Consider the following 17,297-nt stretch of genomic DNA (forward strand, 5'->3'; position numbering starts at 1 on the left):
CAGCGTGGTGCTTCTGCCTAGAGCACCATTTTTGTTTGATTTCTTGACTGCTGCTTTCATGGGTGTTGATGGTGAATCCAAGTAAAATGAAATCCTGGACAACTTCAATCTTTTCTCCATTTATCATGATGTTGCTTATTGGTTCAGTTGTGAGGATTTTTGTCTTCTTTATGTTGAGGTGTAATCCATACTGAAGGTTGTGGTCTTTGATCTTCATCGGTAAGTGCTTGAAATCCTCTTCACTTTCAACAAGGAAGGTTGTGTCGTGCATAACACAGGTTGCTAATAAGTCTTCCTCCAATCCTGATCTGACTGCAGAACAGATCATCAATTTCTCATATGCAAGTTCAAGCTGAAGCTGAAGAAAATTAGAACAAGTCCATGAGAGCCAAAGTATGACCTTGAGTATATTCCACCTGGCAGTCCATGGTATATTCAATATTCTTCACCATCATCATAATTCAGAGATGTCAGTTCTTGTTTGGTCTTCCTTATTCATTGTCCAGTTTTTACATGCATGTGACGTGATTGAAATTACCATGGCTTGGGCCAGGTGCACCTTAGTCTTTGAAGTGACATCTTTGCTTTTTGACACTTCAGAGAGGTCTTGCAGCATATTTGCCCAGTGCAATGTGTCATTTGATTTCTTGAGTGCTGCTTTCATGGGTGTTGATGGTGGATTCAAGTGAAATGAAATAATTGACAACTTCAGTCTTTTCTCTTTTTGTCATGATGTTGCATATAGGTCCAGATGTGAGAATTTTTTTATGTTGAGGTGTAATCCATACTGAAGGCCATACATAGTGTTTGATCTTCATCAGTAAGTACTTGAAGTCCTCTTTGCTTTCAGCAGGCAAGGTTGTGTCATCTGCATAGTGCAGGTTGTTAATGAATCTTCCTCTAATCCTGATTCCCCCTTCTTGTTTATATAGTTAAACTTCTCAGATCATTTGCTCAACGAACAGATTGAATAAGTATAGTGAAAGGATACAACACTGATGCACACCTTTCCTGATTTTAAATCATGTAGTATTCCCTTGTTCTGTTCAAACGACTGCTGCTTGGTGTATGTACAGGTTCTGCATGAGCACAATCAAGTATTCTGGAATTCCCATTCTTCAAAATGTTACTCATAATTCGTTATGATTCACACAATCAAATGCCTTTGCATAGTCAATAAAACAGGTAAACACCTTTCTGGTATTCTCTGCTTTCAACCAAGATCCATCTGACATCAGCAGTGATATCCCTGATTCCATGCATGTCCTCTTTTGAATCCAGCTTGAATTTCTGGCAGTTCCCTGTCGATGTAACTGCTGCAGCCATTTTTGAATTATCTTCCAAAATGTTAAAAAAAATTTTACTTGCGTGTGCTATTGTTTGATAATTTCTGCATTCTCTTGGATCAGCTTTCTTTGAAATGGGCGCAAATATGGTCCTCTTTCAGTTGGTTGGCCAGGTAGCTGTCTTCCAAATTTCCTGGCATAGATAAGTGAGCGCTTCCAGCATTGCATCCATTTGTTGAAACATCTTAATTGGTATTCCATCAATTCCTGGAGCTTTGTTTTTTGCCAGTGCCTTCAGTGCAGCTTGGACTTCTTCCTTCAGTGCCATCAGTTCTTGATCATATGCTGCCTCCTGAAATGGTTGAACATCGACCAATTCTTTTTGGTACAGTGACTGTATTCCTTCCATCTTCTTTTGATGCTTCCTGCATCATTTAATCCTTTGCCCATAGAATCCTTCAGTATTGCAACTTGAAGCTTGAAGTTTTTCTTCACTTGTTTCAGCTTGAGAAATGCTGAGCCTGTTCTTCCCTTTTGGTTTGCTAACTCCAGGTCTTGGCACATTTCAGTATAATACCTTACATTTTCTTCTTGAGCCACCTTTTGAAATCTTCTGTTCAGCTCTTCTACCTCTTCATTTCTTCCTTTCACTTTAGCTACTCTACAATCAAGAGCAAGTTTCAGTGTGTTTTCTATACCCATTTTGGTCTTGTTTTCTCTGACCTGTCTTTTTAATGACCTTTTGTTTTCTTCATGTATGATGTCCTTGATGTCATTCCACAACTCGTTTGGTCTTCGGTCGTTAGTGTTCAATGCATCAAATCTATTTTTGAGATGTTCTCTAAATTTAGGTGGGATATACTCAAGGTCGTATTTTGGCTCTTGTGTACTGGTTTTAATTTTCTTCAGCTTCAGCTTTAATTTGCATATGAGCAATTGATGGTCCCTTCCACATTCGGTCCTGCCCTTGTTCTGACTGATGATTTTGAACTTCTCTATCGTCTCTTTCCACAGATGTAGTTGAATTGATTCCTTTGTATTCCATCAGTGAGGACCACGTGTATAGTCACTGTTTATGTTGTTGAAAAAAGATATTTGCAATGAAGAAGTCATTAATCTTGCAAAATTCTATCATGCGATCTCCAGCATTGTTTCTTATCACGAAGGCCATATTTTCCAACTACCGATCCTTCTTCTGTTTCCAGCTTTCATATTCCAATTGCCAGTAATTATCAATGCATCTTGATTGCATGTTTGATCAATTTCAGACTGCAGAAGTTGGTAAAAATCTTCAATTTGTTCATCTTTGGCATTAGTGGTTGGTGTGTGTCTTAGTTATCTAGTGCTGCTATAACAGAAATACCACAAGTAGATGGCTTCAACAAACAGAAGTTTATTCTCTCACAGTCTAGTAGGCTAGAAGTCCAGATTCAGGGCATCAGTTCCAGGGGAAAGCTTTCTCTCTCTATCGACTCTGGAAGAAGGTCCTTGTCATTAATCTTCCCCTGGTCAAGGAGCTTCTCAGCACAGGGATTCCGGGTCCAAAGGATGCACGCTCCTGGCTCTTCTTGCTTGGTGGTAATGAGGTCCCCATCTCTCTGCTCACTTCTCTCTTTTATAAAAATCTCAAAAGAGATTGGCTTAAGACACAGTCTTGTAGATTGAGCCCTGCCCATTAACATAACTGCCTCTAATCCTGCCTCATTTACGTCATAGAGATAGGATTTACAACACATAGGAAAATCACATCAGTTGACAAAATGGAGGACAATCACACAGTACTGGGAATCATGGACTAGCCAAGTTGACATATATTTTGGGGGGACACAGTTCACTCCATGACAGTGTAAATTTGAATAATAGTCATATTAAGTGGTCTTCTTGTAGGCATATACATATTATTACCAACAGCATTGTAGTTCAGGATTTTGAAATGTTCTTTTAGACAATGAATGCAATGCCATTCCTCTTCAATTTGTCATTCTCTGCATAGTAGACCATGTGATTGTCCATTCAGAATGGCCAGTAGTAGTCCATTTCAGCTCACTAAATGCCTAGGATATCAATGTTTATGCATTTCATTTTCGATGACTTCAAATTTTCCTAGATTCATACTTTGTACATTCCATGTTCTGATTATTAATGGATGTGTGCAGCTGTTTCTTCTCATTTTGAGTTATGCCACATTGGCAAATGAAGGTCCCAAAAAGTTGACTCCATCCATGTCATTAAGGTCGACTCTCCTTTCAGGAGGCAGCTCTTCCCCAATTGTATTTTGAGTGCCTTCCAACCTGAGGTTCTCATCTTCCAGCAATGTATCAGACATTTTTCTACTTCTATTCATAAGGTTTTCACTGGCCAATTTTTTAAAAAGTAGACTCAATTCCTTTTTCGTAGTGTGTCTTAGTTTGGAAGATCTGCTGAAATCTGTCCTCCATAGATGACCCTGCTGGTATTTGAAATACCAGTGGCATAGCTTCCACGATCACAGCAACACGCAAGCTGCCACAGTAGAACAAACTGACAGATGAATGGTGGTTCAAACTCTAGAGTGCTCTTACCCAAATATTGTTTGCACACAATTGTATGATTTCATCAATGTTGGTGGTTTAGTCTGTCACTGATTATTCATCCATTTATAGGTGCTTAGAGAAAACAAGTATGTGATCAAAATAGCAGGGTCACACCTCCTACATCAATCAAAGCACTCTTTTGCCATCTCAGAATCATTCAAAACATAATTGCAGGTAACCACTAATCACTTGTGGTTTCCATTTAAGATGTAACACGTTACACTTGCCCTATACCAATTCAAAACCAGTTTTCTAACCACTGTCAGGTGCTTTATCATTCAAACCCACCAAAGATAACAGAAGCCATATCAGTTATTTTAACAGAATTTAATATAAGGAATTAGACTTGTATTAGAGGACTGAAAAGGAAAAATAGAACACTGAGATAACACAGAGATAAAACTTTAGGAAGCAGCTACCATGCCTAAAAAAAGGAACTGATAAACCCACACTTGCTGATTTCTAGACTTAACTACAAAGCTACAGTAATCCAACAGTGTGGTACTGGTATAAGGATAGATGTGTACACCAATGGAATAGAGTCCATTGTTCAGAGAGTCCAAGAGTCCAGAAATGAATCCATACATCTGTGGCCGACTGATTTTTGACAAGGATGCCAAGTCTATTCAGTGGGGAAAGAAGAATCTCTTCAACAAATGTTTCTAGGACAATTGATCTCCACATACAGAAGAATGAAGTTGGACCCATACCTCACACCATACTAAAGTTAACTCTAAATGGATCAACCTAAATATAAGAGCTAACACCATAAAATTCTTGGCAGTGGATTCTTAGATATTACACCAAAAACATGAGCAACAAAAGAAAAAAGATACATCGGACTTCATCAAAATTAAAAACGTGCGTATCAAAGAACATTAGTAAGTGAAAAGAAAACCGACAGAATGGGATAAAATATTTGGAAACCATAAATCTCCTAAGGGTTGAATATCCAAAATATATAAAGAACTCCTATAACTGAACATTAAAAAGCCAAACAAACTAATTTAAGAAAGGGGCGAATAGACATTTCTCCAAAGAAGATATACAGATGACCAACAAGCACATGAAAAGATCCTCAACATCATTAGTCATGAGGGAAATGCAAATCAAAACCACAATGAGATACCACTTCACACCCACTAGGATGGCTATTAGTAGGAAAACGGAAACAATGTGTTGGTGAGGATGTGGAGATATTGAAACTCTTGCCCATTGCTAGTGGGAATGTAAAATGGTGCAGCCACTGTGGAAAAGTTTAGCACTTCTTCAAAAGGTTAAACATAGAATTACCATGTGACACAGCAATTCCACTCCTAGATATATACCCAAAAGAACTGAAAGCTGAAACAACCCAAGTGTCCATCAACAGATGAAAGTATAAACAAAATGTGGTATATAATACAACAGAATATTATTAGTCAAAGAGAAATGAAGTTTTGACACATTACAACACTGACGAACCTTGAAAACATTAAGTCTGACACAAAATGATTGCTATTGTATGATCCCACTTAATTATCTAAAATAGGCAAATACATAGAAATAAAAGTTCAGTAATGGTTTCCAGGGGTTAGGGGATGGAGATGGAGGGAGGAATGGGGAGTTAATGCTTAATGCTTAATGGGTACTGAGTTTCTGTTTGGGGTGATGGTTGTACAACATTGTGAATGTAATTAATGTACACTTAAAAATGGTTAAAAATGGCAAATTTTGTTTTATGTTTTACCATGGTAAATTTTAATAAAAAGCAGACACTAAGCCAAAAAGCAAATTAACTACAGCCTGACATACCAAATTATTAAAGTGTGTAGGAAAGTATATAACCAGTTGCCATGGAGTCTATTCCCACTCATGGCAGCTGCATGTGTGTCACAGTAGAACTGTGCTCCATAGGGTTTCCAATGGCTGATTTTTTGGAAGTAGATCACCAGGCCTTTCTTCCAAGATGTCTCTGAGTAGACTCAAACTCCAACCTTTTAGTCAGCAGCCAAGCACATAAACTGTTTGCACCACCCAGGAAAGTATATAGCTCTGTAAATAATTATAGCCTTGGTTAATCTCATGATTTTCTAATTTAAAATTTTGAAGTGCATATATTAGTAAGCTAATAAACTGTAATTTTATTATTAAACTACAAATATAGACCTGTAATTTTTGAAAGTGGTCCAAGGTCACGACTGTATTTTGGCCTAAGCATAGGCTATTTTCACTGATGCATTTTCACTTAATGCAGACCTACTTTACTACTCAACCAGGATATAATCTGCCATTTTCTATCTAAACAGGGGACTCCTTAATTTACAAAGATAACTGAAAATAAACTGTACCCTAGAATAAACAAAATTTCAAAACACATTTTTGCACTGGAAGTGTATATAATACGGATATACGTAGTAAAAGAGCTTTGTTCTAAGAAATAACAGAGCCAAGTAGAAATACAAAATTTAATTCAAAAGAACATTACAGTACACATTTGAGAAAGGTACTAGAGAAAAAGATTTCAAATGATGTTTACCCACTAACTAATGGGTGTAAAGTAGAAATAACTGATACTCTTTGAATTTTTTGTTAAAATTTATAGCATTAAAATTATAAAGTGGAAAAAAAACACAAAAAACTTGATTTTATATCATCTATGTTGAGTGAGATGTTCAAGCACATAAATTGTAGGACTTCAGCAATATTCAGGTAGTGACTCTATTACCAGGGGTTCTTGAACTTCAGTGTACAGCAGAATGACCTGAAGCGCCTATGAAAACACAGATTGCTGGACCCCATACCTGGAGTTTCTGATTCAGTAGTTGTTGGGCAGGATCTTAGAATTATATTTCTAACAAGTTCTCAGGTGATCTGATGCTGCTGGTTCTGCTGGAACCATACTTTGAGAACTACTGCTACAGACTTCTCAGTGATATTGAGAATTATGTGTTAACCCATGTCAGTGCCTTCAAGGCAAAGGCAGGGTGTCTTGGAGACATTTTACAACTATACCTAAAGACATTCGCTGAAAACTCTAAGTCTTCAATGGAAATTGTGAAGAGAATCTGACCAGTCACTATTAAAAAAAACCTCAAGGAAGTACAAGTGTACCTCGTATTACAGTACAAGAGCTCCTTTTAGGAGTGGTAGTTGGTTAGTTATTTTTAAGTTGGTTGGGCAGATGTATTGGTATACTGGAGTGAGCTTAATAGCCATGGGCATCAGTCTATATGTTCTAGAGATGGAATGCAGAACATTCCTAACTCCACTTAAATACAGCATGAGAGTTTCTACCATAATGGCAAGCAAGGACAGATAATTTTTAGAGGTCTACATGGATCATGCCACCTCCAGTAACATCTTCAAATATAAAAATATATTAAAAATAAGCAAAAAAATAAAGGTCACCAAAGAAAATACTGAGATTCCTGTTATCACCATAAAGTATTGTCAAGTGCTTGTAATACATTTAGATACTGTTCACAGCATAGAACCTACAAGCACAATTACCAAAAAAATTAAAAGGTAAAATAAATATATTAAGCTTTTATTAAGTTAGTATAATTCCTATAATGGTTAGTATAACTCAGTTACAATGGATGGTCAATTTCTCACTTTTTATAATCAATATATGGAAGGCATGCAATGCTAAGTTCGTCTTTTGTACATCCTTTAAGACAACACTTTTCTGAATAGCCTCTGCGTTTTCTTTGGGGATGATTCCCCCAAAACAAATTGCTTGAGGTTTTGATTTTCTTTGTACGTCTCTCCTGAAATTCCACAATCTTATGAATATCTGGATTGGTATGCGGTGAGGAAAATTCTCTTGTCTTATCAGGTGGGGAGTTGTCCTTTTGATGCTGATGTTCAGGCAGTGAGCGCATCTTCAAACTGTTTATTGCTTCTTCCATAGAGGCAGCAGTAGAGACTGTAGAGAAACAAGGAAAAAACCCTACTTTATTTAAATATTCTTTAGATGGAAATTTAATAATACTAGAATACTAAAATTGGTCCAATATTGAAAAATCAAGAAGTCACATTTTACATAAAGAATAGAAAGTATGGTTATTCAAAATATATAATTTTTAACTAAAATAGTTTTAGGTAGTGTTTTCTTATAAAAAGGCTTAGAAACCTTTGCACATATTTTGTATAACATTTTTTACTGAGATGTAATTCATATTAATTTTAAATGTGTATTTTCAAGTATACACTTAAGTGGTTTTTAGTATATTCACAAGGTTGTGCAACCACCATCACTGATTCCAGAACATTTCTATCACCCCAAAAAGAAACCCTGTACCAATCGAAGTCATTCCCATTTCCCTCTCCTGCCAGCCCCCTGCCAACCACTAATCTATCTCTAGGGATTTGTTTATTATGAAGATTTTATATAAATGGAATTATACAATATGTGGTCTTTTGTGCTTGGCTTCTTTCACTTAGCATAATGTTTTCAAGGTTCATCCACATTGTATCATGTATCCAGCACTTCATTCCTTTTTATAGCTGAATAATACTCCATTGTATGGATATACCACACTTCATTCATCAGTTGGTAGACATTTGAGTTGTTTCCACTTTTTGGCTAATTTGAATGCTGCCATGAACATTTGTGTACAAGTTTTTATGTGCATGTTTTCAGTTCTCTTGGGTATGCATACAGGAGTGGAACTGCTGGATCATATGGTAATTTTATGTTTAAGTTTTTGAGAAACTGCCAAACTTTTCCACAGTAGTGACACCATTTTACATTCCCACCATTGATGTATAAGAGTTCCAATTTCTCCACATTCCTGCCAACACTTGTTATTTTCCATTTTTTGATTATAGTCATCTAGTGGGTGTGAAGTGGTTTTCATTTACATTTCCCTAATGACTAATGGTGGTGCACTGGTTAAGAACCACAGCTGCTAACCAAAAGGTCGGCAGTTCAGATCCACCAGCCACTCCTTGGAAACCCTATGGAGAAATTCTACTCTGTCCTATATGGTTACTGTGAGTCAGAATCAACTCAACGGCAACAGGTTTTGGTTTTAATGACTAATGATGTTGAGCATCTTTTCATGTGCTTATTGGCCATTTGTACATCTTCTCTGGAGAAATATCTATTCAAATTCTTCGCCCATTTTTAAAATTGGGTTGTCTCTTTATTCACATTTTATAATTAAGTGCTTAGTAGAAACCATTTTGTTCTTCATCGAAATATAAGGAAATGGAAGAGTGGTGATATGCTCCAGGTGCAGTGAACTGATTGTTACTAACATTCACAATCAGACTGCTCTTAACTTATTCAATATTATTGGAAAGAAATGAAACTAACTCCAGGAGGTAATTATTTCGAGGCTTGCTGAACTTCCATCACAGTCTGTCTTAGTTATCTAGTGCTGCTATAACAGAAATACCACAAGTGGATGGCTTTAACAAAGAGAAATTTATTCTCTCACAGTCTAGTAGGCTACAAGCCCAAATTCAGGGCATCAGCTCCAGGGGAAAGCTTTCTCTGTTGGCTCTGGAGGAAGGTCCATGTCATCAATCTTCCCTTGGTCTAGGAGCTTCTCTGTGCAGGAACCTCAGGTGCAAAGGGCATGATCTGCTCCTGGCACTGCTTTCTTGGTGGTATGAGGTTCCCCATGTCTCTCTGCTTGCTTCTCTCTTTTATCTCAAAACAGACTGGCTTAAGACACTATTTAATCTTGTAGATCTCATCAATGTAACTGCCACTAATCCATCTTACTATGTCATAGTGATAGAATTTACAACACATAGGGAAATTACATCAGATGACAAAATGGTAGACAATCATACAATACTGGGAATCATGACCTAGCCAAGTTGACAGATATTTTTTGGGGACACAATTCAATCCATGACACGGTCCTAGTCCATCTACAATCCCTTCTAGGAGAACATAATTGCCTATGCCCTATTAGACAGCCATGTTCTGAACCATGGGACTCCACCCTATAGCCATAGTTGAACAGACTGAAGTTGGCACCTGATCCCAAAGATTCCAGTCTATTACAGTGGCCCATAAGTAATACACGCCATGTGAAAAAATGAGTTGCCCAATCAATTTTTTCTCTCTTTGAAATTAGAACTAAGAACTAATGAGAAAATGAGGAGTTAGTGAGAACCAAAGCTGAAAGGATTCTATGAGGCTTGTCATGATAAGCTAAGTCATAAAGGAAGACACAGAGAGAAGCAAAGATTCAAAAAGATAGAGAGAAGGTTATTTCTAAGAGCCGATGTGATTCCTTAGGCTTTCCAGAGCCTTAATTCAGGTCCTTTTCTAGACTTTGTTTATCTTTATAGTAACTCTTTCTTTTCTTGAGGTTACTGAGGTGAATCTCTTCCTTTCAGTTAAAGAATTCTGTTAGAACACTCTTCAACAGCTTTAATAAATGCCTAAGATGAACTGTGGAACATTAAACTTTAGGATAGATATTAAAGAACAAGTAGTTAATAAATAAATGACCAAGTCATCTAAGATAGATAAATATGCACTGAAGGGAAAAGGTGAATTGGGTTGTCTTGGCTTCATGGATGAGGTATGCCATGTTCTGTGACTTAAAGGCAAAAAAAGGCAGACGATAAGAAGGAAACTTCCATGAAAGAAGGGCACTAGGGACTAGTTAATTAAAAGGTACCTGTCAAATTGGGAAGATACAGCTACAGATGTACTTTAAAAGGAAACAAGCTGTCCTCATCAGAAAACAAGAAGGGGTAAAAATGAGTACTAACTCAAACGAATTCGAAACAGAGCAACAGACAATCCAAAAGAGAAAGAAGGAAAAAAAAATTAATGAAATACATAACCATCATAACAAATATAAAAAGGTTAAGAAAACCACAAGTTTGTTCTTTAAAAAGAGTAATAAAATAGAACTCTAGCCAGACTAATGAAGAAAGATGAAAATGAACAAAATCTAGTAGGAAAAATGGAATAGCTACAAATATAACCATGATTTTTTTAAATAAATGAATATCATGAATGCTTATAAACTTACAATTCTAGATAAAATGGATAAATTCCTAAAAAATACAAGATGCCAAAAATGTTGCACATGGAGACTTAAATATACTAACAATATTACAAAAAAAAAGCATAGTCATAGTAATTAAGAAAAATGCAGACATTTAAAGGTAGATTCCACCTATTTTTCAAGAACAGTAAATCCCAATAGTATGTAAGTTGTTCCAGGAAAATAGGAAAAGAGTGAAAGCTACCCAGCTCATTTTATGAAGTTAGTATAATATTTATTATACCAGAATACCAACTGAAATGTTTCAACAAATAGATTCAATGCTGGAAACAAGCGCTCAATCATCTATGTTAAGAAGTTTGGAAGACAGCTACCTGGCCAACTGACTGGAAAAGATTCATATTTGTGCCCATTCTAAAGAAAGGTGATCCAACAGAATGCAGAAGTTATCGAACAATATCATTAATATCACATGCAAGTAAAATGTTGCTGAAGATAATTAAAAAATGGTTATAGCAGTATATAGACAGGGAACTGCCAGAAATTCAAACTGGATTCAGAAGAGGACATGGAATGATTGATATCACTGCTGATGTCGGATAGCTTCTGGCTGAAAGCAGAGACTACCAAAAAGATGCTTACCTGTGTTTTATTGACTATGCAAACACATTCAACTGTGTGAATCATAACAAATTATGGATAACATTGTGAAGAATGAGAATTCCAGAACAATTAATTGTGCTCAGGGGGAACCTGTACATAGACCGAGAGGCAGTCATTCGAAAAGAACAAGGGGACACTGTGTGGTTTAAAGTCAGGAAAGGCGTGTATCAGGATTGTATCCTTTCAGCACACTTATGCAATCTGTATGCAGGGGAAATAATCCAAGAAGCTGGACTATATGAAGAAGAATGAGGCATCAGGATTGAGGGAAGACTCGTTAGCAACCTGTGATGTGCAGATGACACAACCTTGCTTACTGAAAATGAAGAGGACTTGAAGCACTTACTGATGAAGATCAAAGACCACAGCCTTCAGTATGGATTACACCTCAATATAAAGAAAACAAAAATCCTCACAACTGGACCAATAAGCAACATGATAAACGGAGAAAAGATTGAAGTTGTCAACAATTTCATTTCACTTGGATACACAATCAACACCCACGGAAGCAGCAGTCAAGAAATCAAAGCACATATTGCATTGAGGAAATCTACTGCAAAAGATCTCTTTAAAGTGTTAAAAAGCAAAGATGTCACTTTGAGGACTACAGTGCGCCTGACCCAAGCCATGGTACGTATTTTCAATTGCTGCATATGCATGTGAAAGCTGGACAATGAATAAGGAAGAAGAATTGATGCCTTTGAATTATGGTGTTGCTGAATACTGAATATACCATGGACTGCCAGAAGAACGAACAAATCTGTCTTGGAAGAAGCACGGCCAGAATGCAACTTAGAAATGAGGATGGTGAGATTTCATCTCACGTACTTTGGACGTGTTATCAGGAGGGATCAGTCCCTGGAGAAGGACATCATGCTTGGTAAAGTAGAGGGTCAGCAAAAAAGAAGAAGACTCTCAATGAGATGGACTGACACAGTGGCTGCAACAATGGGCTCAAACATAGCAACGATTGTGAGGATGGCACAGGACCAGGCAGTGTTTCATTCTGTTGTACATAGGGTCGCTATGAGTTGGAACTTACTTGACAGAACCTACTAACAACAGTATTATATTTATTCCAAAACTAGATAAAAACAATATGAGATAAAAAATAATTTATAAGCCCATTTCACTTATAAATGTCGATTTGAAAGTCCTAAATAAGATATTAGTTAACTGAACCCATAAATATATTTTCAAAAAATTATTAAGAAATGGTTTATCCCAGAAATGCAAGAATAAGATCAGAAAATCTACCAATGCAGTTTACCACATTAATAGCCGCCCAGCTTCACTCTGTTGACTTTACTTTCTACTTCATGAGAAAATTGAAGCAATCAGAACAGAACTTCATTTGCTCTCTTTACAATTTTTTTTTCTTTTTTTTTACTTAGTTCTTAACATCTGTGCCCATATATTCTGCCTTCCAACCTAGGTATTTCCACAGTTGTATATCCACTCTAAAACCAATTCCTCAGTTATGTACTAATCTCATTTCTCCCCTACTCAAGGACATCACTCCATCGCTATACTCATCATCATTTTCACTTCTACCGAATTACTCCCACCAACAAACAAATACGTTATTTCTCCCACTTAAAAAGAAACAAAACACTTCTTTTGGTCCCACTTACCCTGCCAGCTACCGCCCCATTTTTCTCTGCCCTCGGTAGCATAACTCCTTGGTAGAGTTTTTTACATTCACTAATTAACTCCTGTCCTTTCATTCTGTCTTAAACCACTCTACTCAGGCTTTTGTTCCATTACTCCACCAAAATTTCTCCTATCAAGGTCACAAATGACCTCCACGCTGCTAAATTCAACAGCCAATTCTCATCTTACTTGTCAAAAATATTCTCTCTTGATATACTTTCTTCACGTGGTTTCCAGGATGCCCCACTCTCTTGGTGTTCTTCCTACCTGACTGGTTGCTTCTTTTCTGTCTGCTATGCAAGTGGCTTAACTATAATCTTCTATCTTGGAAACACATACCTCTTGTCTTAGTTATCTAGTGCTGCTATAATAGAAATACCACAAGTGGATGGCTTTAACAAACAGAAGCTTATTCTCTCACAGTCTAGTAGGCTAGAAGTCCGAATAAGGGGAAGGCTTTCTCTCTCTGTCAGTTCTGGGGAAAGGTCCTTGTCATCAATCTTTCCCTGGTCAAGGAGCTTCTCAGTTCAGGGACCCTGGGTCCAAAGGACATGCTCTGCTCCTGGCACTACTCTTTTGGTGATATGAGATCTCCATATTTCTCTGCTGGCTTCTCTCTTTTATATCTCAAAAAAGATTGACTTAAGACACAACTGAATCTTGTAGATTGAGTACTGTGTCATTAACATAACTGCCGCTAATCCCACCTTATTAACATCATAGATGTAAGATTTACAACACATAGGAAAATCACATCAGATGACAAAATGGTGGGTAACCATACAATACTGAGAATCATGGATTAGCCAAGTTGACACACATTTTGGGGGGACACAATTCAATCCATAACACCTCTGGACAACTTCTAAATTATTCACTGGAAATTATCAGGACAGATTAAATGTCATTTTTCTTATAGATTAATAATTTTAGATGTTTAAATACAAACTCATATTGATAACCTAAACCCATTTTCCTTCTTCTGCATATTTCAAAACGATGATGGATTTACTGTCACCTGGTATTTCCACTTTACCAAAGTATCCTTTGCATAGTTACAGGGTGAATGGGTATAATAATTCTGAAATTTTGTCAGATGTATTTTTATTTCCTACAAATCTCGTTTCACTGCAGCTCTTCATTTATTGAATTAAAAGCATTTATTCTTAGGGGGAAGGTGAATAACAGAATAAAGGGGTCATGAATCAGCTCTGAGTTTTAAAGTTGACCCTTTTTTATTAAGCAAATAGTTTCCAGAGAAATCTTTGTTGAGAAAAGGAATTCCAAACTTTCCTTTAAGAACAAACTCAAGCTTGGTGGTCTAATGGTAAAATGTTGACTATAGTATCGGTAGTGAGAACACAGTATTTGAGGTAAGAGAAATGCTCAACATGAAGCAGAAAAAGGAAGGCTCTCCTTTTAGTACTAGGAGTGAGGAATAAGAAAGAGAGAGAGAGGAGGTGAACCAGAGTCTTACCACTAAAAAGTCTGGTCCACTGGCTAGAAGCAGCAGCAGTAGCATCAGCTGGGCCTTTTTAAAACTACACAATCTCTGGGCCCCATTCCAGACCTAGTGAATCAGAATCTGTATATTAACAGGATTTCTCAGGTGATTCATATGTAATCCACATTAAAGTTGGAGAAGCACTGAACCAAAGTGAAAGAATTGGAGGAGATATACTTCCTCCATTATAAGAGGACAAAACGAACTTATGTGTAGGTACGTTTGATGATGGGAAATGTTCAAGATTCGGTCATGATGGTTTCTGTTGTTTCTGTCTTTAAAAGTTTTCATTTTCCTAGCAGCAATACGTTCCATTTGTTCATTCATTAAAAAAAGAGTTGATGAGTGCCTACAATGTGCCAGGCACTGTTTCAGTCACCTACATAAGGGATTCTTTATGACGTGAATTGCTTTCTTAATTTCAGGAATCTTGACTTTTGTTAATACTTGTCCAAATCAAATCAGCTAAATTGCTTTAAAAGGCAATGCTTTCAATGACACTATGCTATTAATAGCCCATAAATAAAGTGTCTTTTCTCTTAAAATGGTAGACCATGTTGGGACTAAAATGTGTTAGTCACAAAATGTAACAACATACTTGGAAGATACTGATGGATCTCAAACAAGAATATTCTTCCTAAATATTGCTTAAAAGCAGTAAGTATGTTGTTTTTGTTAGCTGCTGTTGAGTTGGCCCCCAAGTCATGGCAACCCCATGCACAACAGAACCTAATGCTGCCCACTCCTACACCATCCCTATGACAGGTTGTGGATCAGACCATTGTGAGCCATAGGGTTTTCACTGGCTGATTTTCAGAAGTACATCACCTGGCCTGTCTTCCTACTCCATCTTAGTTTGGAAGCTCTGCTAAAACTTGTTCAGCATCAGTGCAACATGCAAGCCTTCACTGACAGGTGAGTGGTGGCTACGCATGAGGTGCACTGGCTGGGAATCAAACCTGGGTCTCCCACATGGAAGGTGAGAATTCTACCACTGAACCATCACTGGCCCCACAGTAAGTATAAATTCAATATATACCAAGTACCTACTATGTGTAGGTCCTCAGCTCAGCATTTCAGATAAAAACATTTGAGCTGCGATGATATTCAGGGCTGGCTTTATCGGAGTGAGACCTGTGCAGCCAAAGAAGCCCAGTCCTTAGAAGGACCCTGAATTTGGTTTGATGCTTGTTGTCGTTGACTTGAATTTTTCAGTAATTTTACGTTTGAACTTGTAAGTGAAGTATGTGCACAAGAGACTCAAAAGAAAGGAAAAAAAAAAAAAACCTTCATATTTTGCTAACTTTAATGGTCCTTCCCTGATTTTTCAGCAAGGAATCCTGCATTTTCATTTTGCACTGGGCTCAGCAAATTATATAGCTGGTCCTGATGACAATCAGGGTCCCTGGGTAGTGCAAACAGTTTTGTCCTTCTCTTACAATGTACTTTGGTGGTTGGAACCCATACCGTTATGCCGTGGAAGAAAGACCTGGAGATCTGCTTCTGTAAAGATGACAGCCAAGAAAATCCTACGGAGCAGTTATACTCTCTCACATGGGGTCACCATGAGTAAGAATCGATTCATGGCAACAGGTTTGGTTCTGATGATGGTCACATAGAACTATGTGCTAGGTACTGTGGTAGAAGTAAGGCAGGAGTGATTAGCTCTGAAAGGGTCAGTGATGACTTCAAAGTTGGGTTTTGAAGGGCAAGAAGAAGTTTGTCAGGTGACAAGCGCACTGCAGACGGGGGAACCTAGGGAAGCGGCAGCTTTCTTACATAAATGTGTGGTCCGATATGCATATGCTTATTTCTCCCAGGTTAAAAACAAAAAAGAAGAGATTCATAGAGATTTTGTGTATCTTCCATACATACCGCTTTGTTTATATGTTTGTTTTTAATTGTGTACTAGGCACAAATTCCATTTCCTGGGGATGACCGTCTGCCAGAGCAAATTCGAGGATGAGAAGTGTACAGAGATTTGCAAACATGCCTTTGGTTTAGATTTTTACCTGGGTGTTTGCCTGTGCCCCTGACACGGGACGGCGCTCGGGGGATTGGGAGCCCGGCGGGGAGGAAGGCTCCCAACGCGTCCACAGCACGGGGCACCGGATGCTGGTAATGGGGTTCCTCCTCAAACAGGCTCCAGTCTTCCAGGCCACAGAGTTTTACTATTTCCTTCAGCAGGTGCCTGCCGCATAGCTTCTTGGCACGGGCGGCGCTGCCCAGCTCAAAGGAGAACAGAACCAGCAGGAGCCCGAGCCGCAGCCAACACAAACAGAGGAGACGGGGCATCCCTGGGCCCCCGTCAGGCCCCCGGCGGCCCCTAACGGTCCTCCTCGGTACCCGGCCCTGCTCTGCGCCTGCGCCTGACGGAGTCTCCCGTGCGGATAACGCGCAGGCTTGTGAGTGCGAGCTGGCCTCGCGAGAACAGTGAGGCGCATGGAGATTAAGGCGGCTCCTGAGCATGTGCGGGCCTCTTGAGGACGCAGAGGCGAGGCGCGCAGCGGCGACCACCGAGGCTTCTGAGCGCCCTCAGTCCTGGTGAGAACGCTGAGGTGAGGCGCGGGGTGACGACGACGATGGCAGCCCCTTCCCACAGTTCTCAGGCGTCGGCGGAGAGCAGGCTCGTTTCTTAAAATGAAGGCCG

The 17,297-nt window shown here is 38.4% G+C and overlaps 1 protein-coding gene across 1 annotated transcript; it reads right to left on the minus strand.

The window, feature by feature from the left end:
• Window positions 1-5,873: 5,873 nt before the first annotated feature.
• INSL6 (insulin like 6) lies at window positions 5,874-16,942 on the minus strand. Its single transcript, XM_023728573.1, has 2 exons — window positions 16,660-16,942; window positions 5,874-7,769 (listed from the first exon to the last, which is right to left on the minus strand). Exons 1-2 carry the CDS (start codon window positions 16,940-16,942, stop codon window positions 7,453-7,455), a joined length of 600 nt encoding a protein of 199 aa, XP_023584341.1. The 3' UTR covers window positions 5,874-7,452.
• Window positions 16,943-17,297: the final 355 nt, after the last annotated feature.

The sequence above is a fragment of the Trichechus manatus genome, unplaced genomic scaffold (genome assembly GCF_000243295.1).
Source record: "Trichechus manatus latirostris isolate Lorelei unplaced genomic scaffold, TriManLat1.0 scaffold00025, whole genome shotgun sequence".
NCBI lineage: Eukaryota > Metazoa > Chordata > Mammalia > Sirenia > Trichechidae > Trichechus > Trichechus manatus.